Here is a 25,751-nt window from a genome sequence, read left to right on the forward strand (position 1 = left end):
ATAATGCTGTAGTGGTTGCTGTAGTTTCCTGCTGTGGCCCAGGAAAGTGAGCTTCATCAGCTTAAATTGTCACAGCTTGATTGACTTTAATTGGGCAACACAGCTTTTCATTGCTGAGAATCTCAGCCCTGGTACAGGAGGCCCTGTGAGGGGCTGGGGAGCTTGCAGTACATAATGTGTTCCTGGGGAAAAGAGGAGCTGTTCCCTTTGGGTCGGAGTGATGGTCGTTTCTGCTACACCATTATCGTGTTGATGCTGCAGAAACAAACAGCTGTACTTCTTGGTCACACAATGAGTTTTTGGGTGCTCTAGCCCTGATTCTGCAGAGATGTATGGTAAATTGGCATGCTAAAGTTTTGCTAGTTTAGTCAGGCTGTAAAGGGAAGACTTCCTTCTTCATGCAGTATTTTTATTTTGCTAACAGCCTTAATATAGCTGAAGCTGAACTAGCAAAAATCAAAACAACAAAAGTACTGTATTCTTTTAAATTAGGGAGATTTTTAGTCTCATCAAAACTCGATGGGTTGTAATCGATTCCACTGAATTAGCTGTGAGCATACAACTAAATATGAGCATCTATATGGGACACAGACTTCATTTTTCTATTACAAAGTCTTTCCTATTTCTGCTTCCCAACAAAGCATCTCCAGATAAAGTGCCTGACCCACGTTCTGTTGTTTTAGCCACTTTGCTGTTATGGTATTATCTCATTATACCATTTATGTTGTCAGTAATGTTCAAAACTTCTTGCAAGATTTGTGATAGATTGGAATAAACAAGGTTGTGTGCACATCTAAGATCTCCTTGTGAAAAACTGCAGCACAACAGAAAGTTACAGGACATGAGCCACTAAATTTATGAAACAGCAGAGGCTGTGGCATTGTCCTTGCCTGTGAATTTACCCTTGCACTGATAAATGTAAGGAGTTGTGTCTGGTAACTTTCAGAGTTGCTTTATATTTTTTCAAGAGGAGTCTTTTGAGCATGCCCAGCTGTCATTTATTCCCTTTTATTTTCTAATAAATAACAGGCAGTTAATAGTGGATGGGACAGTTAAAATGTTGAAACATAAAGCTGGCCTGGAAGAATGTGGATTAGATTTTTAACCATCTGTTGGAGGGGTGGCTGGGAGGAGAAAGCATTGGACAAGTGTGTGCTGGCATCCCAGAGGTGTGTGGGAAGAGGAGGGAGGAAAACTGTGTGTACCAGGGAACCTGTTGAGAGTCAAGGGCAGGTTGATCCTGGCCAGCTATAATTAGTGGCAGCTTCTTCCTGGGAGACTTAGGAAACCAGGCAGGGAAATGAGAAAGGAATGGATTGGTTGCCTAAAATATGTGACTTACTGACACAGCAAACAGCAACTCTGCAATGTCATTAAGTATGCCAAGAATCAATTACTCTGAGAAGCAGTATGCCCAGTGAGGTGGCTGCGAGACTCAGAGCAGGGGCACACTGAAGATCTCAGAGTTAAAGAACATCTTTGGGAGGCGAGATCACAGGTCATTGCATCTGTGCAAGCATCCCTTCTGTGCAAGCATCTTCCTTCTGTCATGGTGTCACCTAAAAGCCCTTGGTATTTTTGCCTGCAAATTCTCTGTCATAGTGACACTTTATGGAGGGTCTTTCGCTTTGGGGAAATCATGTGAAGTTTTCTCCAGTTATTTCTTTGGCAAAGTTCACTTGTCTGTGGAATCAGGATATTAATAGATTGGTGTTGTGAGACTCCGCTTCCAGAGCTTTTCCTGTGATGAATAGTGGAGTATTTGGATGATCCACAAATACTATCAAATAAAAGCTTTCTTATTCTGTCTTGTCATGATGACAGGATCACCCTGTGGTGCTCACTAAATTTATTGAAGATGCCCGTGAGGTGGAAATGGATGCTGTAGCCAAGGCAGGAAGAGTAAGAACTTTTGCTTTTCTTTAATATTAAACTTTTTCTAAGATAGGAGATATGTGAAAGTGTCTGGTTTTAATGACTTACTATGCAGTGCTGAGAAGAACAGAGAAATGGGAAAGGGTGATTTGTCTGAGGTTCAAAAACATCATGATTGAAAAGCTCAACCTACTTTATTGTATACACCTAAATTGTTTGTTTATGTGCTTTTTTTTTTTTTTTTTTTTTTTTTTTTTTGCTTTAAGCATTGCTTAGTTACATGAATGAAATGAATGAATCCTTTGGAATAAAATTGTTATGGATTTGCAAATCACTGACTTCATAAATGACTTGCATCAGAATTGCTAGATGTGTTATGGTATTACATGTTTTACTGCTACAGCTTCTCCTTGCATTTCACTGCTGATCAAATACAGTTTTCACAAGCAGTCACAAACTGCTCATTTTACAGAAATGCTCTGTTTTCAGTCTTCATTTTTAACCAGCAGACAAGATCGTTGTCTTTTTGAGTATCAAGATGGTGCACCTTGATGCAACTTCATTTAGTTTAAACCCTGAGGCTTGAATTTTCCCTTATTGTTTTTCTCTATGATTAAAATTCTGTGAAAGAGTAAGCAAAGATACACAAATTTGGGGAAATGGCAAATTTTTGGTTTTCATGGGCAGGAGAGCTGAAAGATCTGGTTTAAAGTCTGATGAGCTCTTAGCTTCTAAATCAAATATGTTACTGGAGGTCATAGGATCTCCAGGCTGTGTTCATTTTACCATTCTCAGTTTGCTTAAGCAAACTGTGAGAAAGAAAATAACATAATCCTCTTTTTCATATGCTCTATGTTTGCTTTAGATGTATTCTCTCCCAGAATTTGGGGAGATTTCCTTCTTGCACCATCTCTTTTTGTTTTTGGATACAGCTCTATTCAAGAGCCTGCTGGCCTGTACCTAGCAAAGGACAGGGAGGTGGGGGCACAGTTCACGAGAGAGTGTGATGTGACTAATTACTGTCTCATTATTGTACAGGTTATTGCACATGCTGTTTCGGAGCACGTGGAGGATGCAGGCGTTCACTCTGGAGATGCCACTCTCATGTTACCCACACAGACTATTAGCCAGGGAGCCTTGGAGAAGGTTGGTGTTATACCTGCACTGAAAAGAGAAAGGAGAATAAGAATTTGTTTCAGCTTTCTTCTTGCTTGGGAGAACTTCAAAGAAAAATTTAGGAGAAATCAAATCAATGATGTTTTTTTAAAGGCTGGCGTGATTTGTGCAAATGTAGGATGTCAGTGTGCTCCCTGTGACTCTCTGCTGCATTTGTAAGATCATCTGAGCTGTGTCCCATTAATTTAAGTAGTAGAAAGAAGTACACACATATAGATTTGTGGGGGGGCAGGTTGTCTCATTTTTTTAGGATAAACTTCTTTGCAGTAGAGGAGCATCCTATCCATGTGTATGCCAGGGTTTACTTTCCACTTCTCCACAGTCCTTAAATGATTAGATCAGGTGTACAACTTTTTAGCTGCCTGCCTTTTCTGGAAAGGATATCAGAATGAATGAGCTTCACCTAACTTTTACTCTTTTCCCCCTTGAAGGATAAACCCAGTAATATGGAGTTAGTTGTCAACATGCATATTCTAAGTGAATATGCAATGCTCCATGATGTCATCCTGTGCCCCAGCTCTGTTTACAAAAATGTCCAAGGCCTTGTTTCTGAGAGCAGCCATCTTCTGGAGCCAAGCTATTTGAACATTTGTACTGAAATAGTGTGTTGATTTCTTGCCAACCAAGAAATTAGGGCCATAGTTTTCTTCCAGTTTGGTCAGGAGTATTTCTGCTGACTCACTTCCCACTGATGGGACAGGCTTGTTGGTGAAAGGCTCTTGGGATGTAATACCAAGTAGATAATCATCACTACTGTTTATTTCACAGAGTTATACAGGCTGCAGTGTGCAATGTAGGAGTTGTGACAGTCAGGACAGGTTTTTATTCTCTCTTTCCCTCACATATTCTCCCTTTCCCTTTTTCACATACACATGAAACTGTGTTTTTACTTCTGCAATCAAATGAAGCCTCAGGCTCTGGGTTACCAGGTGGATTAAACACTGTTTGCTTCTGAAATATATTTTATTGCCAAAATGAGGGCATATTGGAAAACAGTGCACTAGCAGAGAGATGGAATATTTAAAGGAATCCGCATGTGAGATGATTTATTGATACTGCGTTATTTCGTAGGACTTTTGTTTTTATATATATGTGTAAATATATATTGTTTTTGGTAGGTAAAATCTGCTACAAAAAAGATTGCAAATGCCTTTGCCATCTCTGGTCCATTCAACGTGCAGTTCTTGGTGCGAGGCAATAATGTGCTGGTAAGTGCTTCTGTGACTGCCAAGGAAAGTTATATTCTGCTGGGGATAGTTAAGTGCATGGCTCCTGCAGTCTCTCCCTGTCACAGTAGCTCTGTGGCAGTTACAGCTGTGGATTTCTAACTTGCTTTATCTGATGGCATGTGGCTCATTGTCCATCAGCAATAGCTTAATTTTAACGTGGGCTTTTGTCCTTCCCAAAATCATCAATATTTAGCAGGATGGACAGCACTGAGACCTGTGCCTTGTCATATGAACTAAATGTCATTGCTTTCAATTCTCAGATATCCCCTATGGTCTTTAGCTGTTTTGACTGTTAGAATAAGTCTTCCATGTTACTGGAAAGAAAGCAGGACAATATAAGTGATAAAGCTTCTAATATAAGCTGCTAACATGGTTTTCTAAATAGTATGGTCTTAATAGCTATCAGTAACAGGAGCACAGCAGATGTCTGACCCTTTATGGATGACAGTTAGCTTTCTATTGCTAGTGGAGGAAGATCAGAGGAACGAGAGCAGAGTGTGACTGAGGAAGCAGTGAATAGGTGGAAATCATGACATGGTATGGAAGAGATGTTACTGGTACACAATGCTGTTTGGGCTATTTGTTGAAGAAAACATACTTAACTGTTCATCACCTTTCTTTTATTGCACACAGTTACACAGAAACTGTACAGAGGAATAGGACAGTCTTCCTTCCTTGCTTTCCTTCACGCTTTTTTCTGGATTAAACCTTTTTCCTTCTGTCTTAACTTACCTATTCTTGCCCTGCCTTGCTGCCCCTGCGTTCTCACTTAAAACACTTGGTTTCTTGCTAATGGATTTTGTGGCCTGCTTCTCAGGAACGTCCTGTTTCTTGCCTGGGTCACTGAATGCCTTCCAAGTGAAGACAAGGACTTCCTGGGCATTCAGGAAGTGCCATTACCATGAAAAAGGAACAATGAGGGCTTTTAAAGCTCGTACTTAATGCTTCTGCAGGAATTTTCATGCTGTTTGTGCATTAATTTAGGGTATAGTGTAAAACAATTTCCAGAGTGATCTATGGACAATAGAGCTGAAACTCAGCTGCAGAACATTGCAATCTTAGTATCTCAAATTGCCCACTTCCCACCCCTCATTGCTCTTTGTATCATTAAACACAGTTTCTGTGCCTCTTTGGCAATCTGAAGACCATCTCTGTCAAGAGGAGTGAGGACTGATTTCCAGAGACATGAATTAATCTATTTCCTTGTGGCACAGCACCTGACTGTGGTATTTCTCCTTCATAATCCCATCAGGTAATAGAGTGCAACTTGCGGGCTTCACGCTCCTTCCCTTTTGTATCCAAGACTCTGGGTGTGGACTTCATTGATGTGGCCACAAAAGTGATGATTGGAAAAGAGGTTAATGAATCATCCCTCCCAACACTGGAGCATCCTATTATTCCATCAAGATACATTGGGATTAAGGTATGGTTTCAAAAAGAGCACAACAGAGCCAGCACTTAGCATATTAATAGACATCAATGAGTACATTGATGCCTGGAGAACAATTTACATATTGGCCAAATTGACCCTTTCCAGTTTCTTTTATGTGTGTTGGGAATTTTAGAGACATAAAAGGAAAATTAACCAGTGCTAAACAACATCCATCTCCCTTTTTTCCTTGTATTTAACGTGTTGTGAATTCTGATTCCAAACTGTCTGAGGGATATGCACTTGAAGAACTGAATACGGAAGGTCGAGCATTTTTGTAATGCTATCTGATTTATGTGTGGAGATGCACAAATTTGTGTTTTGAGTGTCCCCAAATTTTATCTTCATGGACTGGGACGTGGGCCTTTGTTGAATGCATGGAACCTCTTTTATGTGTACCACCAATTAAAGTAGAGTTAAAGTCTTGGATTTGTTGATTTCAGTGGGGCCAAGATGTTACTTTACAGAATTACTAGATTTATACAGCGCTCAAGATACCAAAATGAGCTCTAAATGTTTTGAATACTTGGTAGAAGAAAAAAAATTGAAGTTCTTAATCATAAAAATCTAGAGCAGCAGTGAAAGGATATGACTGATAATGAGAATTGCTTGTACAGGAACTTTCAAGCTTTAATAGCTTCCATATTAAGTGAGAACTGAAAGAATAGAAAATAGCTAACATCTTTCTGCTGACAAAATCTTCAGTCTGGAAGCAACCTAACGTTTTCTTTTGATACCACAGATGAGTGTTTTTCTGAAAGTCTAGTCTGAAGGGTTTTTGTTATTATTTTTGACTGTCATTTATTTCTATAAATTTCTGTTATTTAGACTCAGGGCTTCTGTTGCTGTTTGTTGTTAGCTAAACAGTCGAGAGTTTCATCTCTCCTGGGAACGTGGGCTACAGAGTGGAAAACCCAGCTATTTTCTTGAAAATTTTGCTACAAAGCCTTTTGTACTGCTTGTGTTCTGCACGGATTTGTCAAATATAAAACCCTGCTAACGTATTTGGAAATGCTGAACTTGGAAAAGCATTCCTGTTAAACCTGGTTCTCATTATTTGAGCACTGTATTTTCTGTCCTCTTATGGTTTTATTAGTAGGAATATTTGCATGGAAATGGGATTTTGTTTCTCCAGCAGTTCTGAAGTACTCTAGAAAGAGAGTATGAAATTGTTTTCTTTCGCAGCGTAGCTTCTCCTTTGTGAATTTGGAGTCCCATCAATTTAGTTTTAGTGACTAAAATACTGCCTTGCCTTGTTTCTTTTCAGAGTGAAACATGTTCATCCTGACCAAGATTAAATCATGGGTATAGCATGATTGGCTAAGTTTTTACATAAGATTTATCTGCAGTACCAGACAGAGTCTGTTCCTTCAGATTGATTTTCACATTGATGGCAGACAAAAGTTAAGGGACTGGTTGGAAGACTTTTCTTATTGTTACCTTCCAAGACATGCATTAAAAATAATCCACCTTGACTGTCAGATCTCAGCGTGAGACTGGAGAGTTGGCTACTGTAAAAATTTTCTCTTACAGAGGAAGCAAAACTGATCTAAAAGTCACCAAGACAGATGACATCCACTGGGAAACCTCTCACAGAGAAATTCTGCTGTCACATTTTAGTTGGTCATTGTTAGGTGCCATGAAACAGCATCTGTCTTGCCAGCAGTATTATCTCCAGGACCTCCAAGCATAGAATTACATCTTTGGATTCTAAACCAGAATCTTCTCTAAGCAGCAACGATGCTGTCTTTATGTAAATGCCTGTAGTAGTTTGAGGTAGTTAAAATAACCTCTAAGAATTCATTAATTAGTAAACATTTATTTTGGAATGTTTGCTATATGTGGTCATGGGCTCTTTACCAGAGATTTGTTTTGTTTTATTCATTTTTTTTAATAAAGTTAAACAAGAGAACTTAGCAGCTAATGATACTGCTATGTCCTAACTCCCCAGAGTAGTAATGAAGATAATCAGTAGTTTTAGTACACCCAAGTGAAGGTTAAACAAAAATTGGTGGCATGTATTTTTGAGGGAGAAAGGGAAAAAGAATCTGAAAATGATTTGCCAGTTTCACCTGCTTTCTGCCAATGAGGCTGTGTTCCTGTGGAATGGTTTCATCCTGCGAATGAGGAATTTCTGCTGCTGAAATGTTTGCTCAGAAAACTGACTGGCTTTAGATAGTATCTCTCCTTGTTTCATGAATTAAACACTTCTCTGACTTTCTGTTTTAAAAAGTCTTAAAAATGATAGTGGGCTACCACAGATTAGAAATCTGCTGTCAAGATATGAACACGATTGCAAGAGTTAAGAGGATGATTTAGTGGTGAAATATGTGCTTATTTGTTCCAGTCCATCATCAGGATGCTGGGGATGCCTGTTTGCCAAATACTTCTTCGCTTATCAGCCTTGACCAGTGCTTCTTGTGGATTAATTCATGTCTGTCTCTTCCTGTAGCTTTAAGTGTAACTGGTTTTGCAGTAATGTATTAAATATTCATTCTCCTTTCCACCCCCACCCTCTTTATCTCACAAGGCCCCAGTGTTTTCCTGGTCCCGGCTGAGAGATGCTGATCCTGTTCTCCGATGTGAAATGGCCTCTACTGGGGAGGTATCTTTTGTGTTTTTTTTTTTAATTATTACCTAAGCAAATCACCTTTAGACGTGAATCTTTGAAAGTAATCTGTCTGTGTCGTGATGGCATCTGTATCCTTAACATTTAAAAACATCTTTCTTATCTGTGAGAACACACTGTCCTGGAACACCTGATTGATTCAGCCACTGGATGTCCCTCTTTACCTGCATGTGGGCTCTGCGTTGGACCTGCTTGGTGTGACAGCCTGAAATGAGTTTGTCCAAGAGCTGTCGGGTTCTGGGAGATTCTCGATACGTCAGTCCATTTTATGAATCACCAACTTCCTGACAGACGAGCGCGTCCAGCCTGCAAAAGCCCCGACTGGTACACACCACAGTAGCAATATCAAAATTCCAGGTCATGGGCGTTTGGTCTTGGAACGTGCTGGTTACTTAAAGGCAACAAATACATGTGGCGATATTTCTGTTGTTGCCTGGTAACCATCAAAGCATGTCCCAGGGTGCAAAAAGGTGAGAAACGCGATGACTGCAGTATTGGCTGTCAGTAGGACGAGGGAGAGACGGAGCTGCTTTGCACACAGCAGGGCTGTGAGCACTTCTGGAGTGTATCTGAGAAAGCATGGCACGCCATAAAGGAACAAAGCTGTTCCTGAGCACGCTTAGCACTGATGGGAGCCCTTGCCCTTCAATGGCTGTGTTTCTCCAGACATCATTTGAAGAAGTACTGCATGTGCAGAACAAAGAGGCTTGTTTGAGTTCTTGCTGATCTGTCAGTAGTTTCTGTAGATACATCTAAGCTATCTTTAAACTTGCTTGTTCTGCTACTTCTAGAAGAGATACGGCAGCTAGAGACTTATTCTAGTCTGGAATGCCAACTTGGGAAGTGATTAAATTGTGAGGAAATTACATTAGGTTTGACTCTGCTCCATCACAGCTAGGCATGTGGCAGAGCTTGCACTGCCTCATTTGATATGAGCTGTTCTATATCTTCTTGTACTGTTTTCTTTAGAAAAGACCTATCGTGTTAGTAAGAAAAATCATTAGACCCAAATACATGGTTAGAACAACCTTAGCTCTCTTAGATCTCTCCAGGATTACTTTATTTCACTCTTTTTAATGCATGGGAAATCAGTATTGCAGAAGATTTCCTGCCAGTATAGGTTAATGCACAGAAAAAAGCCCAGTGATTTCCTTATTTTCAGAACAAAACTGACTACACAGAGAACATTTCTGCTATGCAACCCTCCAAAAAAACAAAGGAATAAAAAGTGTACCTAAGGGCAAGAATTATCTTTCTGGGCTTTATATGGAGTCAGAGATTACCTTGGTCATAAGGGAGGGACTATTAACTTTTATGAGTTGGAAAGATCCATATTCACAAATGCCATAAAATGTGACAGTTATGAAGGTCTTTCTTATGAGTGAAGTAAGGATTATAACTCTCCTCGGGTAAAATGCTCAATTATTCCTCAAAGACATTTTCAACACACAGGGCTTGATTTGGGCTTGAATTTGTCACATCTATCTGACAGAACTGCATTTACTGGGAGTCTGTTCCCACAGCAGTAGCAGACATGGTGCTGGAGGTTTCTTCAGATACTGGAGGTGATTCGATCACACTGCACTGGGAAGTGTCCCCTGGCAGGGTGGAAGTCCCTGGCCAAGCCTACAGGGTAGGGCTATCCATCACCTAAAAAGTCAGGGATGTGCATCTCTTCTCAGAAAACCTACGCTGCTGAGCAGACTGAAGGCTCGAGGATGAGTTCTTGAAGAAAAGCTGAGCAACAAGTTGTCATGATTATTTCTCCAGTCCCCAGTGGGATTTTTGTTTGTGCAGGTTGTTTTTTTTTCCCCACTTCAGAAGTTCTGGCAAATCATGGTTTGTTCTTCTTCCATGAAATATTGCTTTCTGCTCACCATGGAAACAGTTAGACCATGATGGGAAGGACCATGAGAGGAAAATGGGAGAGCAATCCTCAATCAGCCCTTTTGTCCCATCTGTATAAGTGTGTAGATTTGTTATTTCAAAGATAAAAGTCTATGACAGTTGCTGCTTCTGACAGTTTTTCAACAAGTGTGGAGTCAGCCAGAAAAAGCAAGGGCTGTCCAGTTGTTTCTTTGCGAACTTTCACAAAAGCTCCTACATTCTTTTTTATCATCGAAGTTCCAAATTTGGTTAAGGAATACAGTTTGATTCTTGAAGAATGTCATTGTCATCTGACAGTCTGCAAGCAGCTGAGATCCACAGGCAGCTCTGAGTGATGGAGAACTGCTACATGATTTTTAATATCAAGATCTGATTTGTATAAGATAAATTCTTATGAATCAGCATGATTATTTTCTTGCTTTCTTAAGTGCACACTGACATCTTGCTAGAATTCCATGCACCTGTGTAACTAATTGAAAAGCATGTGGTTTTTCATCAGCAGAAGCGCGTGACAGCACAGGTGCGGTCAGCACAGTTTGCTGTGTCCACACACACAAGCAGACCTGCATGCAGAACACTCACGGTTATTTAAGCATTACATAATGTTAAACATTTTGCAGTGCACTTACAAACACTAGAGCAGAAGCTGTGTGCAACATTCACATAACTCAGCAAAATCAATTGCTCTTATTCCTTGGTGTGCTGTTTGAAACTAAAGCATTGCCTATTCCTTTGTTATTGCTTCATTAAAATTGTGAGATTTGCCTGCAGTGATTTTCTGATTTATTTTTTTTTCTGTGACTGCAGACTCCATGCAAAAGCAGTCTGATTCTGCATGAAGAAGTCAAAAGAGCATATTTAAATATTTTATTCCTGTTTACTTTTAAAACAGCGTTCTTGGGTTGTTTTTGTCTTGTCCCCTCATGCTGCCTTCTTTGTGCCTATTCCTAGGTTGCGTGCTTTGGGGAAGATGTATACTCTGCCTTCCAGAAAGCTATGCTTGCCACTGGATTTACATTTCCTAAGCAAGGAATTTTGATTGGCATCCAGGTAAGTCCTAAAAATCAGAGCTGAAGAAAGACACGGAGGAAGTCAGTAATTGTTGCCTTTTTTCATTCGCATCTTTATGGCTTAAATGTATTTCTTTGCAATCCATCTGGAAGAACAATGAAAAAGAAAGTTACAAACACAATGGAGAGATCTTTACTGGAGCTGGTACAGTGCTTTTACCTCCAGACCCTGGTTATTTTACAGGGAGCAGCAGAAATTTGCTGAGGGATTGTTACAAGCTTAGGGCTGGAGTAAGAGAGTTAGAAGCCACCTTGCTGCAGAGATTAGTGCCTGTAGATGACCGATTTGGTTAGTTCATTGGAACCAATTCCTTCCTCCATGCAAGACAGTGAGACATCTTTCATACCACTTAGCTGGACAAGATTTAATTCCAGGCAAAGCTGTAGTGTCAACCAACCATGTGAGAAGCGTGCTGCCATTAGGATGTTTTGTGGCTGTAACATTTTCAAGCCATTAGACCTCCACTAGGTACAGCAGCATCACATGCCTTTCCACACTGGAGTCACGATGGGAGTATACTTGGGTGGAGGTGTGAAAAATATGTTGGGCTGTCTGAGCCAGCAGGGGATGTAAGGAAGTGTGTGAAAAGATTCCAGGAAGGAATAGAATTTCTGCTATCGCAGATCACAACTTCAGTTGTTTGTTGTTTTGTTTTAAATACATATATTTACACACAAACATATGCATGGATTGAAACTTTTTCCAAGTTACATCAAATTAGCAGGAAGGTCCTTGCTAGCTGCCTAGTTTAAAACTTCTATAGGAGAATCTGGGCAGTTGATACCCATGTATCTAATCACTGCAGTACTAAGAAAGAGAACAGGAGAACATAAACAAGAAGAGTCCAGTGTCCACACTTAAGAACTGTTCAAATTTTTTTTTCTGGAGGAGCTAAAAGAAAAGCAGGCAGTAGAGAGTAATTTTTGCTATAGAAAGCATTTATGTAGCTTCTGTGTCAGTATCTGTTAAACAGAGCCCAATGTTCTTGGTACAAAGGTCTTAAGAAGAAAGAAGAAAAATAAGATAAAGCAACCCCAGAAGCTCAAAAACCCAACCATTTTAAAAGTAACAAGATTTTGTCCTTTTTAATAAGTGGTTTACAGTTCATTCTTTTGAGAAAGAATCTTTTGCTTAAAGGTCTCTCTTCTTCTTGGCACGTTTCTTACATAATTAAGAAACAAGGGTGTCCCAGTTTCTTACATAATTCTGAAACAAGAAGAGTGAAGTTAATGTTGACTGCTGTTGCACCCTTACCACTCTGTGGTTTGTTACCTACTTGCTTTTCAGTGGTTTGTTTCAAAATCTGCCAGCTCTGCAGGCAGAGATAAGCAACACCTTCTGAGAAGAGAAGGTTGGAATCCTGACCTAGCCTCGATGCATGAACTCTGAGTGGCTTCCCTCAGTAAGGCTGAAGAAGAGGGGAGCCCCTCTATGCACATACAACATGCAGGCATTGGGCAATGGCCACTAATCCTTCAAAACTCACAAACTTGAGGTCTTATAACTCCCATTGGTGAAGGAAGCATGTGCCCTCTGAAGGGAAATGAAGGCTCAGAAAGATGAATACCAAGGCACCTCTCTCCACAACTGTGCAATAAATATTGCACTGAATTTCTGTGTGGGTTCATGAGATGGAGGCCCTACTTTCAAGTTGCTGTTGCTGTATTTTCTCTGCAGTGAATGGTCAACTCAGAATTCCCCTTTCTGGAGGAGGTTTAACGTGTTGAGGTTTTACAGCATGGTGCACCTTTTTGTCATTGATATTAATTACGTAGAGGTTGGAAGAGGCTGAAATGTTCAACTCTGATGAACTTTGTGAATTGAGTCCAATGGCTGTGCTGTGATCCACAGGCCAAGCAGGCCCCAATATGAACCCAACCTTTCCGAGAGCCTTCCACGATGGTATGCTCCTTTTGCAGCTCCTGTGGTAATCCTATCCTAGCAGCCACTCCATAATGTTGCTGGTAGTGTAATCCTCCTCAAAGTTGATCAGGCAAGCTCTGCTTCCTGCTTGCTGGACAGCATAAGGTGGGTTGGGCAGCCTGCGTGGACCAGAAGCCCTCTGGTTGTCCCATGGTTGTGAGTACTGCTGACACAGCCAAGGTCAAGGTTCCCCAGAGTCTTAAAGGTCTATTGCCCTCCCAGGTTAAATGGATCATGGCTGTCTTGTTAGAAAAAGGAGTCTTTGTCAGTTTATGCAAGCTGATAATCTGACCTCTTTTCTTTTCACCATTTGGAGAAATCTGTGATGCTGAAACCCTGACTCTGCCATTAAATAATTTATATTTTATGCAAGAGGAGTTGAAAAGCTCTTTTTATTTTCTTTCCTGATTGGGCTATTCAGTGATATCTCTGGGAGGGTGTGCATCTGTCTTGCATCTGTGCTGGTGACCACGAGATGCGGAAAACACTAATGGAGTATTTTATTTTTAAATCCCAGCTCTCTGTCTGTTGTTTCAAGGTAACCTTCTCCCTTGGTTCCCTATATGCGGAAAGTTTTGCAGGCTCCACAGTGCATTTGGGTACAGAATTCAAGATGAGCCCAGGAGATGGGCTGGCTTCATTTTGTGCCTGGTCTCAGTGAGAACTGGTGGAGCGGTAGTGAAAGAACTGGGGATGTAGCCCTTTATAAATAGCAAGGCATACCAGCAAACATGAGAGAGATTATAGGAAATAGAACTTTTGCTGTAACTGAAAGAGAATACAATTCTCCTGCAATAAATATCTTCCACTAAATAAATCTGCTTGTACTTTTCACCTTTAGTAACTAATGGTTTCTTACACAAGTTCTTTCAGTCAGCTTGTAAATCTGAGTCTGCTCGGATGCAAGCTGACAGCTGTAATTTCTTTTCATGGAGAGGCTGTTTTATGTGACACAAGTGTTCAGTACATGTTTGATAGAAGTTTATAATACTGTTGTGAAAGTCAGCCCCCCTGACCAGAAGGCAGAACAGTTTTTCTCCAACTGGGAAGATGCCAACCCTGTCACATTGTATATTTATATTTTCCAGTTAGTGTAGAGAGCAGAATGGCTTCAGAAAGAGGTTCTTTTGGTAAAAACAAAACAAAAAAAACAAAACAAACACACACCATTTACTTCTTCATAGGAAATAGTTCACCCTTCAGAATATTGCACTTGCCCATAGAGGTTAAGCCATCAGTAGCTTGAGAAAGGAGCTGGAAATAATCTTACTTGCAAGATGGCAAGAGCAGGCTAGAGCTATAAGCAGGATTCAGCCTGTCTCAGCAGTGAGAAGGACATGTGCTCCTTCTGATCTTTTCATTGCTGGACCTTCAACAATCAGAAGAAAGTTATGCTGGGCTCAATTTTTGCCCACGTGTTACTCAGAAGTAGTTTGTTCAAATGCAGATGCTTACAGGAGATCATCTTACCTTTGTGTCTTCTATTAGTTGTGGGTGTGTGTCATGAGTCTTTCACAAGTGCCCTAAGTACTTGGGCATTCAGCTCCTTGTGGGAACAGGGTGTCCCAGTCTCCTGAGTGTTTTTTTTTTTCTAGGCCACAGGAGTTAGAAGTGAACTTGCATGTACACAGGCTCTTGATCATAGCAGTCCGCAAACAGAGCGACTATAGGTTGCCCAAAGCCTGTTCATGTTTGTCATTTGCCAGCATAGAAGGCCAAATGTTTGAATAATGTTGGAAAGTATGTTTGATTAGGAGTAAAAGAGACTCTAGTTGGTGTACTTGGGAAGGCAGTCACCCTAATATTTAATATGCAGGGCTGTTTCTTAATTGTTGTAGAAATCAGTTTGGGAACGCTTACTCTGGTGTATGTCTGTATGTCTCAACTGGGAGTGACTTTAGGCCTTAGGATGCAGACAGTTTCCTTGGAATGGCACTGTACATACACATTGAGACACGTGTATGTGCACATTGTGCACAGCAAGGTGCTTTTGTCTATATGCAGAGTCTGGAGGAGCTCTGTGCTGGTGAACAAAGCCCTGTCTCTAATCCTACCTTTGATAATTTGTGTAATGAATTTCCTTTTTCAGAAATCCTTCCGCTCCAAGTTCCTCTGTGTAGCAGAACTACTGCACGGGGAAGGCTTCCAGGTAAGTAGTTTCAGTTATTTAAAGCTGGAGTTTTTAAAATTGGAAACGTACTCAGCCTTCTATAGGATTGATGAACTTTGGAATTTATTTGGGACAGAGAAAAGAAGATTTTTCCAAGTACAACAGGGGTCTTTGTCCAAGTAGTCAGTAGAGCCAGCAGGTATCACCCAACTAAAAGTGTTCATGATTGTTTAATTGAACAAGCAGGACTAACTCACAAGTCTTGGCAAGAACAACCCTGGCTCTGCTATCAGCCAGCAGTCAGGATGTCACACTATAAATCCAAGTTCTCCAAGAAACCAAAGATGCCAGAAGCGGGAGGCCTTTTGTGTAGATAAGGTGCTTCATGGTCAGTGATTCTTGTAAGCTGTTGATGTGGGAAATGTGTAGTGTGGACATCGCTTTTGTAAACTCTTACATAATTTTGAAGCCATGTCCTTACTGAAACTTAACAACATGGCCACAGAGGATTGGGGAGAGCTTTTAATATTAAGTATTTAAATACTCTTTTGCTCAGTGGCATTAGTGTAACTGCTGGATTTACAGGTCTGCCTTTCAAAACTTAGTGCTAGACAGAAAAAAAAAAAAAAAAAGCAAAAAAATTCTTCAGTGACTGAATGTAAGCTCTATTGAAAATCAGAGGGGCTTAGGTTTTTCTAAGCCACTTACCTGCTTCTGGATGTGTTACTGTCATCAATCAGCAGGCAAGAGATAACAGAAATTTGGGAAAGTCATGCTGTTCTATTTGTGTCTGTCTATATGGGGAAATGCCCCTGTGATGAAAAGTGCCCTTCAAAATCAGTTCTGACAACCAGACTGTGTATTGGGTCAAACCCACAGGAGTCAAATGAAAAGTTTCTGTATTATGAGTCACACAGTAACCTTTTCTTTTTCCTTAACAGCTTTATGCCACTGAAGCAACCTCTGATTGGCTCAATGCAAATGGTATCCCTGCAAATCCTGTGGCATGGCCATCACAGGAAAGCCTCAGTCCCAGCCTCCCTCCAGTCAGGAGGTAAGAGCAGTACTCACCTTGTCCAAATTGTATTAACATCCAGGATAGCAAATACTAGGGGACAAATTTCTGGTCCAGTTGGGATCAGTGATAGTGATTTAATGGGACTTCAGAAGTTTTGTTATATCTGATTCAGCCCGGTATTGTGAAAGCAAGGAAGAGCTTGATCATCCTTGGGGTCCCTTCCAACCCAAGCCATTCTATGATCTCTTGAACAGTCCTATTTGATATGTCATGGGTGTATTGCTCTGCATTACGTTGTCTTGGGAGAGTATGCAAGATCTGGATGACAGTTCATCCACCTTTAAGAGTTGTGCTGAACTGTGTGAAGGCTGAATATTGCTTTGTATCACTGGATAAAACAGAAATAGAGCCCAAACTGCTCAGTCCCGCCTTAATGTCTTAACCCTTCAACCCTCCCCTCTTGGGATGTAAGACTTAACATCAAAGACTAAACACAAATGAACATTTTCCAGTGTTGTTTACCTGCATGCCTGTGCTATTCAGCTTAGATTTTCATTAAGCAAGATACACTGTGATACTGTCTTGTGCATTGTTTCTTCAGGCTGATAAGGGATGGGAAAATAGATCTGGTGATTAACCTGCCTAACAGCAACACCAAGTTTGTCCATGATAATTATGTGATCCGGAGGATGGCTATTGACAGTGGGATTGCTCTACTCACTAATTTCCAGGTATTTCCATGTTGTTCTTTCTCCTCTTGATTATAGAAGCCTTCAGAGCTTTCAACCGCTTTCAAGTACCAGATTCTGGTGTGCTTGGACCCTCATTATTTCTGTAAAATAATAATGTGACAGAAAATCACAGCAACATATAAAAATTAAAATGTATTTTCCTTTTGCTACTATGTGAAATAACATTGCTTAGAGTGAAATATGGATGAAAAAATCTTGGGTCCTGTACTGCAGTTGAGGTTGTATCATTTTCAATTCAGAACAGATTCCTTGTGCAGAATTCCCCACAACATCTTTAAATTATGCAAGGGAAGAATTTTATTGGGGATCTTTTCCAGTTCATAAAACAGGATGTAACTGGCTTTTCTGAATGATCGTTGGAGCAATCCTGTTCCACAGTACCATCCAAGTAGAACTCCTGCCTGAGCATTTAGATCTACTAGTCCCCAGTTGGAAGTTATTATTTGTTTGGAGCTCCTGAAAAGCCCCTTTCACGTACTGAAGGGAATGGGGTATTTGGTAATGCAAACTGGGTCTCCTGCTGCCAGTAGTACCTTGACTTCCTTTGAAGGGGCTTCACCTGTCACAAAAGGGCCTCAGCTGGTTCTCATTAAACACAATAGCCAAATTCCTGTGGATTTCAGTGGATGCTGATGGGGAACTCAGTGACCAGAGCTGGTGTCCAGCTGTGCAAAAATCTTTTGCATTTGGAGTGAGTAAAAAGAAGAGAGAGTGAGTAGATCCATGTTTGTAGACAGGATAATGCCAAATATGATTAACAGGAATGGGAAATTGAAGAATGTCCTCTGCCTACTTGTAAAACACACTGACAACCAGAAAAGGAGTCCCCATCGAAAATTTATTACCACACCTGCTTAATTGAGGTGAACCATTTTGAATGCAGAGTTTGATTCTTTGAGAAGAACAATTCCATGTTCTCTGGAAGGCCTGGGCAATAGAGGGAAAGAAGTGTTCTCACAGGATAGAACTGTCTTGCCAAGGAAGTCTGGCAGCAATACATCCGTCCAGATGGACAGGTATGCGTCAGGGGACTGGAGCCAACACCTATTTGAAGCCAGGTTGAAATTGGTATCAATTTGGATGGGCTTGGGAACTGGATCTATACACAACCATGTGTATAGGGTGAGCATGGAAGCGTGGAGCCTGCTCTCTCAGTCTTCTGCGGAAGGCTTTGCAATGCTCAGTCCTCATCTGCTTTGTATTGACAGGTGACAAAGCTTTTTGCTGAAGCTATCAAATACTCTGGGAAATTGGACTCCAAGAGTCTCTTCCACTACAGACAATTTGACAAAGGAGATGCTGCATAGAAGATCTATGTCCAACCTGCAGTCTTAGCTGCTTCTGGCGCCACAAAAGAGGAGATCTCAGATCATCCATCTGACCATTCTGTGCATTTTATAGCATCTGCACTGTTTGTCTTTCCAACTTAAGCAAACTAACTCCCAGCAAGTGCTTTTGGTTGTTCACTGGAAAGCAGTGTTCTCCCCAGCCTTTCTATCATCTTATCTCCATTTCCACTTAGGAAGAAATATTACTTAATAGATCCAGATACCACCATAGCAGAGAGATGAGAGATACAAATGTTCCTCCATAGGAGTAGTTCCTTTGATAACTAAGCTGTTCTTCCTTAGATGTTTTTGGATCCATATGCCCAGATGTTCTCATGCTGGACTGTTAGCATTTGGCCCTGAGCTCCCGTAGAAAGATGTGTAGCTGCTTCTTTCTATTGCTGACTGTTGAGGATTTGATAACTTTATGATCAGGCATCCTCCTGCATGATCTTCCCAATGACACCATGGACAACTCGTAATACAGAACTGCTGAGGGTGATGGGTATGACAGAATTTCTTTAAAGACAAAAGATCACGAATTCCTAATGATTCCCTGCAACAGCTGAGGGGCATGAGGCACCTACTTTTTACTTTTTTTTTTTTTTTTAAACCCTGGCTAAGCATCCTCTTCTATAGCCTGCAGATCTGATGGGTAATGAAGGCTCTGTGTGTTCTCTTTTTAAAATGTTTTGTTTTAAAAAAAATAATAATTCTGAATTCAAGCAATTGTCACTGCTTTGCAAGGGTTCTCTCTCAGCTTTGTGTTTGGCTTCAGAAATGGGGAATTCCCTGAAGATTTCTTTGTATTGCTGTCCAGTGTTTTGTGCTGTGATTGTGGACATTAAGATTGAATCCTTTCAGTACAAGGTGAAAGCGTGTCAGTACGTTAAGCCTCCCAATTAAGTGAGCCCTTCACTTTTACTCTGGCTTTTTCTCTTGCTTTTTCAGCTCTAGCAATGCCTGCAAATCCTGCCCACAGAGCAGGCACCTGCTATATCACCTATTGCACGTCTTCATGTACTGATTGATTGCATGGCAGAAGAGTTCCACAGCTCTATGACTAACAATACTGTATCCTCTATACAGATACAGCAGTCTCTGTGCCTACCTCTGAATATTTTTCAGCTGGGGACAAAGTGTTTGTATTTTATTTCCCCCATATTGCAGTATGTACACAGCATGCCCTGAAGTCGATAAGCTTCAAAGTTGAACTAATGTGATAACATTTCAGAAGGAATATCAGATCTGATGAGGGCTGTTATTGAGAGGTGCAAAGGAGAGGACAGAAGCCGGGATGCCTTTGTGTGTCCGAGGAATCCCTGTACAACTGATGCTAAATGCCAAGACCAAATTTTGAGCTAAGTGTGAATTTATTTCTGACCTGGTTGATATTCTAAGTCCTCTGATCTCAGACATCTCATCATAACTAACTGTTCTGGTGAACACAATCCTGCCTGCTGTGCAGAGGGAGAGCTTTGCACTTTTAGAGTAGATATGTTATTAAATTAAAAACAAAACAAAACACCAATCCAGAAGAGCCCAGAGCTATCAAGTGTTCGCCCATTCAGTTGTGAAATGAATGACTAATGGTGGTTAATGAAGCAGTGCTCTGTAAATGCATCCTGCACTTTCTTTTTCCAGTGGCAAAAATTTCATTAGTAATTGATGAAGTCGCACATCCTCCCACTCTGCTTTTACCTCTAGTAGTGAACAAAGTGATGTCTTAAAATGCGTCTGTATTCTCTTGTTCTTCTACTTCAATTTTGTTACTTTTCTCAAGAGCTGAAAAGGAAATAAATGCCCTGGCCACTCATTCTTTAATTCTTCCCTTTATTAAAAAAAATGTTTTGTGTTATCAATGCTTAAAAAACGAATGACAATACTGCTCTCTATATTCATTTGTCTATATGTTCCTGTTATTTGTTGCAGCAGCTGCAGATGCTTAAACCACAACTTCTTTGGTGTCCATAGATCCTCGTGTAATTAGAATGAATTTAGAAGAGAAACACACAAGGGCTGAATGTATTCTATATACTGAGTACTCTGGTTATGCATTGGTGTTAACATTTTGCTGCTGATGCTGAACACCAGTTCTTTTCTCCACTCTTCCAAAGCAGATGTCATGTATGTGCTTCCACACCTAGGCAGACCCATCTGTACATACACTGTCCCAGCTGACCTTTCCTCTATCTCCTCTGGTGTCTCCTCTGCTTCCCCTGTTGAAGAGAAACTGTTCTGGTTTTGCTCTGCCTGATGTCAATTGAAACAGCAGCTCCTGTCATTCTCAAGAGGTGCAGGAAGTCATCACAGAACTTACCTCATGCCAATACCGAATGGTGGTTGAATTTATTTCTTGGTATCCTTTTCTTCTTTGCAAAATGGAGGTACAAACACTGTAGGATTTTATTTTTAAATATCTACAGCTGTTGAGATCAATATAGATAAAAAAAAAAGTTACAATTAGTATCCTTTGTACCATGCTCATCTCTGCTTTTGACAGGTTCTGCCTTATAACTGTCTTTTTTCTTATTTATCTCATGGAAGGTGACAATGACTGATGAAAAAGGTGCTGTTCAGAGCAAGAAAACGCCATTTGCTAATCTGTGAGCTGTCAAATCATTTTATTTTTCTTTATTGTCTTAGAGTAAGTTGATAAAGAGACACATGAAGGTATTAGAGACGGTATGAAGCACAACTTCTGAGATCCACACAAGAAAAGGTGGCAAAGAACCATGATGAAATATGAGGGAATGTGATTTTTAGTAATAGGAATGTGTTTTTCCCTCTAGCCTGTCAAGTTGCTCCCTGGAACTGTATCTCTCTGAGGATGCCAAGTGCTAGGAAGCCTGGAGGCATGACCTCCCAGGAGGTACAGCGGAGTAGTAAGGTCAGGGTCATCATCCTCTTGGTCACCTCTCTGGATTTACTCCTCTCAAATCAGCATCATTTAAATCACCTGGAGATTGCTTGGGCAGCCCCTCTGGAGAAGAGATTAGTAGCAAAGCAAGGATAGTTAAGTCATGGTGAAAGAAAGAAGAGAAGAATGCAAGAGAGGGAAGGGACCTCAGTGCTATCACTTTCTGCTTTCCTGGTAAGGGCCTGAAAACACTGGGAAACGAAGGCTTATGCTTTATATCAGTGAAGCAAGCAATGGAAGGCTTGAGAACTGTGTGCTCCGTTTGAAACAATCAAAATCAGCTTTCTGAAAGGCATAGAATTTAAACAAGTAGGAAAGGCTTTGTGATCTGAAGGAGCTCTTGGCAGTGAGCAGAGCTTGTTTGGCTTGCAGGTTGTTGGGTTTTCCTGGACTGGATGCTGGGTTCGGAAGCCTATTTGTGCATTGGTTCTCTCTGTTTGCATCAGAGGTATCTAGGAGTCTGCCTGGGAGCTTACCACCTCTGTATCTTTATGATAAGGTGATTCATAAAAGCAGGGAAAGAGTTTGATGATAGTACCAAACCCCCCAGATGCAACGTGTGCAGTATCAGCACACCTACTACCTGCATCCCAGTCAGATGCCAACAACCACTAGCAGGAGGTTGGACACATGTGGCAATAAAGATGAGGTGGTAAAAGGGGGAGGGCATCCCTGGCTCCTTTTTTTTTAAAGCATTTATAACACCAAGTTGTAGTCAGAGCAGCCCTTGACCTTGGGAAGCTTTCAGCGGACGTAATTAGTGCTGTCATCTCTGCACTGACAGGAGGTGCTGCTATGAGATATGAAGCATATGAGTGCTTCTGCTGTAGCCATCTGCAGGACATGAAAATCTGCTGCCAAATAACCACCCAAACCCTCTGGTTCTGTTCCTTCTGTGTCTTTGTATGGAACAACGCATAACTCAATTTATAGGGAATAATTTAGTTAGTGTAACATTTGTTTCTCTCTTACCATGGAAGAGCGTTTAAATATGAACCTTTTAAATTATCCTAATTAAATGGAGAACATGATATTTTGTCATAAATTAGGTAGGCTAAACTCTCCCTCATCCTCATAATTAAAATATATTGAATTCTGCAGAGTGATAGTACGGGTTGAGATAAACTCTTTTAATTCAGGGAAGTTTGTAAAGATGAAACAGAGACAAAACCATTTGTTGCAAATTATGTTTGAGCTTTATGATGATACACTTCAAGAAAAAGAGGAATAGTTGCTAGGGAGCAAACTCATGCTTTGGGAATACCATGATGTTAGATGGATGCTCTGGTTCTGCCAGGAGGGCTGAGGGTTTGTAGTTCCAGCACAATTCATTCTTCCAGGAAACATTTCTTATTATTAAAGGTCAAGTTTTTCCTCCTGAAGCATTATATTTCTTAAACACTATGGATATGGTGTCTGTCAGTTGCTAACACTAGTGCAAAGCCAGCAGGATGTGCTGATTTTACACTGCTTTTAGCCTCTCGTGTAAATGATTGCACACATTATTTATGATAGTGAATCAGACACTTTTGCAGGAAGAACATTTGCTCTTCCAGCTTTAGACAATCTTGTTCTTTTTTTTCTGACTTCCTGAGCTTTACTAAATACTGCTTAGCTCTTGTCCTTCAAGATCTCTTGTGGTAATGAGACCTCATTATAGCTTAAAATGGCCCTCTGCTGTTTGCCATCTCTGGGAGAGAGGCGTTAACATCCACCCCCTTCTGACAGAAGCTTCTTGGAGCAACTCTTGGAAAAGTGGGTTATTTTCTGACAAAGCATCATGTGGCATGGGATGAAATGTTTATTGTCGTGGGTTATGGGAGACGGAACAGTGGAGATGGAAAGTAAGATGGAGTGATCAAAATCTGACTCTTGCTGAGGGTCAAACCTGAGCTTTCAGTCAAATTTTGAATGTGTTGATGAGGCCAGCTGAAAGCAAATACATAATGTGTTCTTACCACCAGTAGATCTGAGTTCTTAGAGTATCCTAAAATAAATACTAAAAGCTTCTGTTATGCTCTTGGAGCAGCTATGCAGATACCAGAGTTTATCTGTTTTGCAGCTTAGCCCAAGCTATAGTTCCTTACCTGAAGGTCTCATCAATCCTGTATCATTCTTATCTCCTTCTGAGATGCTATGTGGATAACAAGCACTTGGTGCCTCAGTAATAGTGTGTTGGTTGGGTATAGAAAAAGTTCAGGTTGGATATTAGGAAAAAGTTCTTCTCAAGAAGAGCAGTGATGCAGTGGGTGGGGTCACCATCCCTGGAGGTGTTCCAGAGCTGTGGGGATGTGGCACTGAGGATGTGGTCAGTGTGCATGGTAGGGAGGGATTGATGGTTGGACTTGATGATCTTAGAGGTCTCTTCCAACCTTAATGATTCCATGAAGTGTAGTAATTAACCATCTGAACATCATGCAAGACAGAAAAACAGACTTAGGAGAGCACTTAGGTGTAGGGAGGGAGTACAAAGGTAGAAGGATGGATGTGAAAGCTACTGGGCAAATTTGAGATTTTGTTAGCTTATATTTTTTAGTAAATGCTTTGAAGTAATTTCTGGTGGGTACAATAGCATCATGTGTAGTTTACCTTTGGGAATGCTGGAAACTACTGCAAGTGCAGAAAAGTCAGGCTCTAACAGGTATCTGGTAGAGAGAAAGAGTGGAGCATCAAAATTTGAAATGCCTGAGTTTGGGTCCTTCTCCATCCTCATGCAGTTCAGGCTGTGTGAGATATGCTGTTAAGCTCAGCTTATTTTCTGTTTGAAACTGTTTGCAGTGGTGTTAGGTGCAGGGAAGGAATGAATGTGGGTCACAGCTGTGTCACCATGGAGCAGGAGCTGCTTGGCTGAGCTACAGCCCAGGCTACCAGTGCTGTTACTCCCCAGCCAGAGCTCCCATACAGCTCCAAAATGAGCACTGCTCATTTTGGAATAGTAATTTTTGGCCTCACTAGCATAAAGGTAGCTGAAATGAAGCTAGAGACATCCAGCTGTTTTCAGATGAGTGTACCTATGAACATGTAATAAAGATCTGAGACGTTGGCAGAAAGAAAAATGCCAATTATACAAACGCTCAAAGATTGTTTTTCTGTCCTGTGGGATCTAAACTTAGTGCAATAGCACCGTTACATGTATTAGTGTGAGCCCAGGCATCCTTAACTAAAAAATGATTTTTTTTTTTTTTAATTAACTGCAGGAAAAACAGCCTCAAGAAATCCTGTTCACTATCTGCCATCAAGAAAAGACTATTAACAATAATTGTTGGGTTTTTAGTTTTCAAAGAACCCATAATTAAATTTATTGTCTCATAAGTGATTAGAATTAATTGCTTCCACATGAGCTCTGGTGCACATTATCTGCTTTGAATTGGGAGTGGTTTTTCTGCAGAATTCCTTCATTTATCACAATCCCTTTCTGTTGTGGTCCTTGCCAGAGTCAAGCTGTTGCTCTAAGGCATTACTAGAAAGTGACCAGTATTGATTTAACGTATCTTCTCCAACAGATCAGGATGAACTGGACAGAATGGCTTCTCCCAGTGTTTAAATAGAAATGTTTTGTTTGACACAGAGGTGATGAAGAAACCCACTGCCACATTGGTTAGATTTTCAAACTCATGCATTAAGACTGAATGACATATCTGAATTCTCTTTTAAAGAGCTTCGTGGTGCTAATCTGAGGAGTAATCCTACATTGAGAGGAGGATGTGTTACACATTTGCTCACGTGCTGTAGTAAATAATGATAGCTGGCTTTAGTTGCTGTTATGCTGGTTTAAGACCACTTTCTCACCAGTTTGCCAGGCTTGGATATGACCGTCTAATCACAAGATGTACGACCTTCATTTCACTGCCTGTGTTCCCTTCTGTAGAGGAGCTGTTAGGTCAGGGCTTGAAGTGGTGATGGAACACCTGGTGAAAGGCTGTGGCTGGCCCAGGGGGCACAGGCGAAGTGTTTTCACCTGTGCTCCCCAGCTGGCCAGAAGGGGCAGACCCAGGGGGAAAACACCCTGAGCTCATTTAAGGGCCAGCCATGGAAGGGAGAGCATCTCTTGGAGTTGGGGCTTCTTGAGGAGGAATGCTGCATGGCCACAGAGCTCCTTTACCAATTGGGTGAGTTCAGCTTTTCTTTCTGCATATGAGTATGGGCTTGCCTGTGAGTACTTTGTCTGATGGCACCATGTGCCAGAAGCCATTTTGTTTCTTTGTGAGCAGAACATCCTCCCACCTGGTTACTGTTTGTGTTGGAAGGTGTTAGGGGAAGGAAGTTGCTTTTATCATACATTAGTTCTGTTAAATACTACCTAGGTAGATCAGAGCAGAGACTCAGTCCCCTTGTTCAAGAATTCCTGATCAACATAAAGGCTTCCAAAGGCTGTGCTCAGCAGCAGTGTTCCTGGGGCTCAGC

At 40.9% G+C, this 25,751-nt stretch overlaps 1 protein-coding gene across 19 annotated transcripts in view; it reads left to right on the plus strand.

The window, feature by feature from the left end:
- CPS1 (carbamoyl-phosphate synthase 1) overlaps positions 1-25,751 on the plus strand; it is a 256,402-nt gene that overhangs the window by 83,060 nt on the left and 147,591 nt on the right. For 12 of the 19 annotated variants that reach the window (XR_016468447.1, XR_016468446.1, XR_016468445.1 and 9 more), the window contains exons 29-37: positions 1,825-1,902; positions 2,914-3,021; positions 4,170-4,259; positions 5,533-5,703; positions 8,240-8,314; positions 11,177-11,275; positions 15,309-15,368; positions 16,271-16,383; positions 16,949-17,078. Coding sequence is in view for 7 of the 19 variants with exons in the window: in XM_090144439.1 (XP_090000565.1) it covers positions 1,825-1,902; positions 2,914-3,021; positions 4,170-4,259; positions 5,533-5,703; positions 8,240-8,314; positions 11,177-11,275; positions 15,309-15,368; positions 16,271-16,383; positions 16,949-17,078; positions 18,308-18,406 (1,023 nt within the window). In the remaining 12 variants the exon portion in view is untranslated. Of the gene's footprint in view, positions 1-1,824; positions 1,903-2,913; positions 3,022-4,169; positions 4,260-4,746; positions 4,818-5,532; positions 5,704-8,239; positions 8,315-11,176; positions 11,276-15,308; positions 15,369-16,270; positions 16,384-16,948; positions 17,079-18,307; positions 21,094-25,751 lie in introns of those variants that run through there. The other 7 variants (XM_090144439.1, XM_090144442.1, XM_090144441.1 and 4 more) reach the window with 3 other exon arrangements.

The sequence above is a fragment of the Phasianus colchicus genome, chromosome 7 (genome assembly GCF_987193195.1).
Source record: "Phasianus colchicus chromosome 7, bPhaCol1.hap1.1, whole genome shotgun sequence".
Taxonomy (NCBI): Eukaryota; Metazoa; Chordata; class Aves; order Galliformes; family Phasianidae; genus Phasianus; species Phasianus colchicus.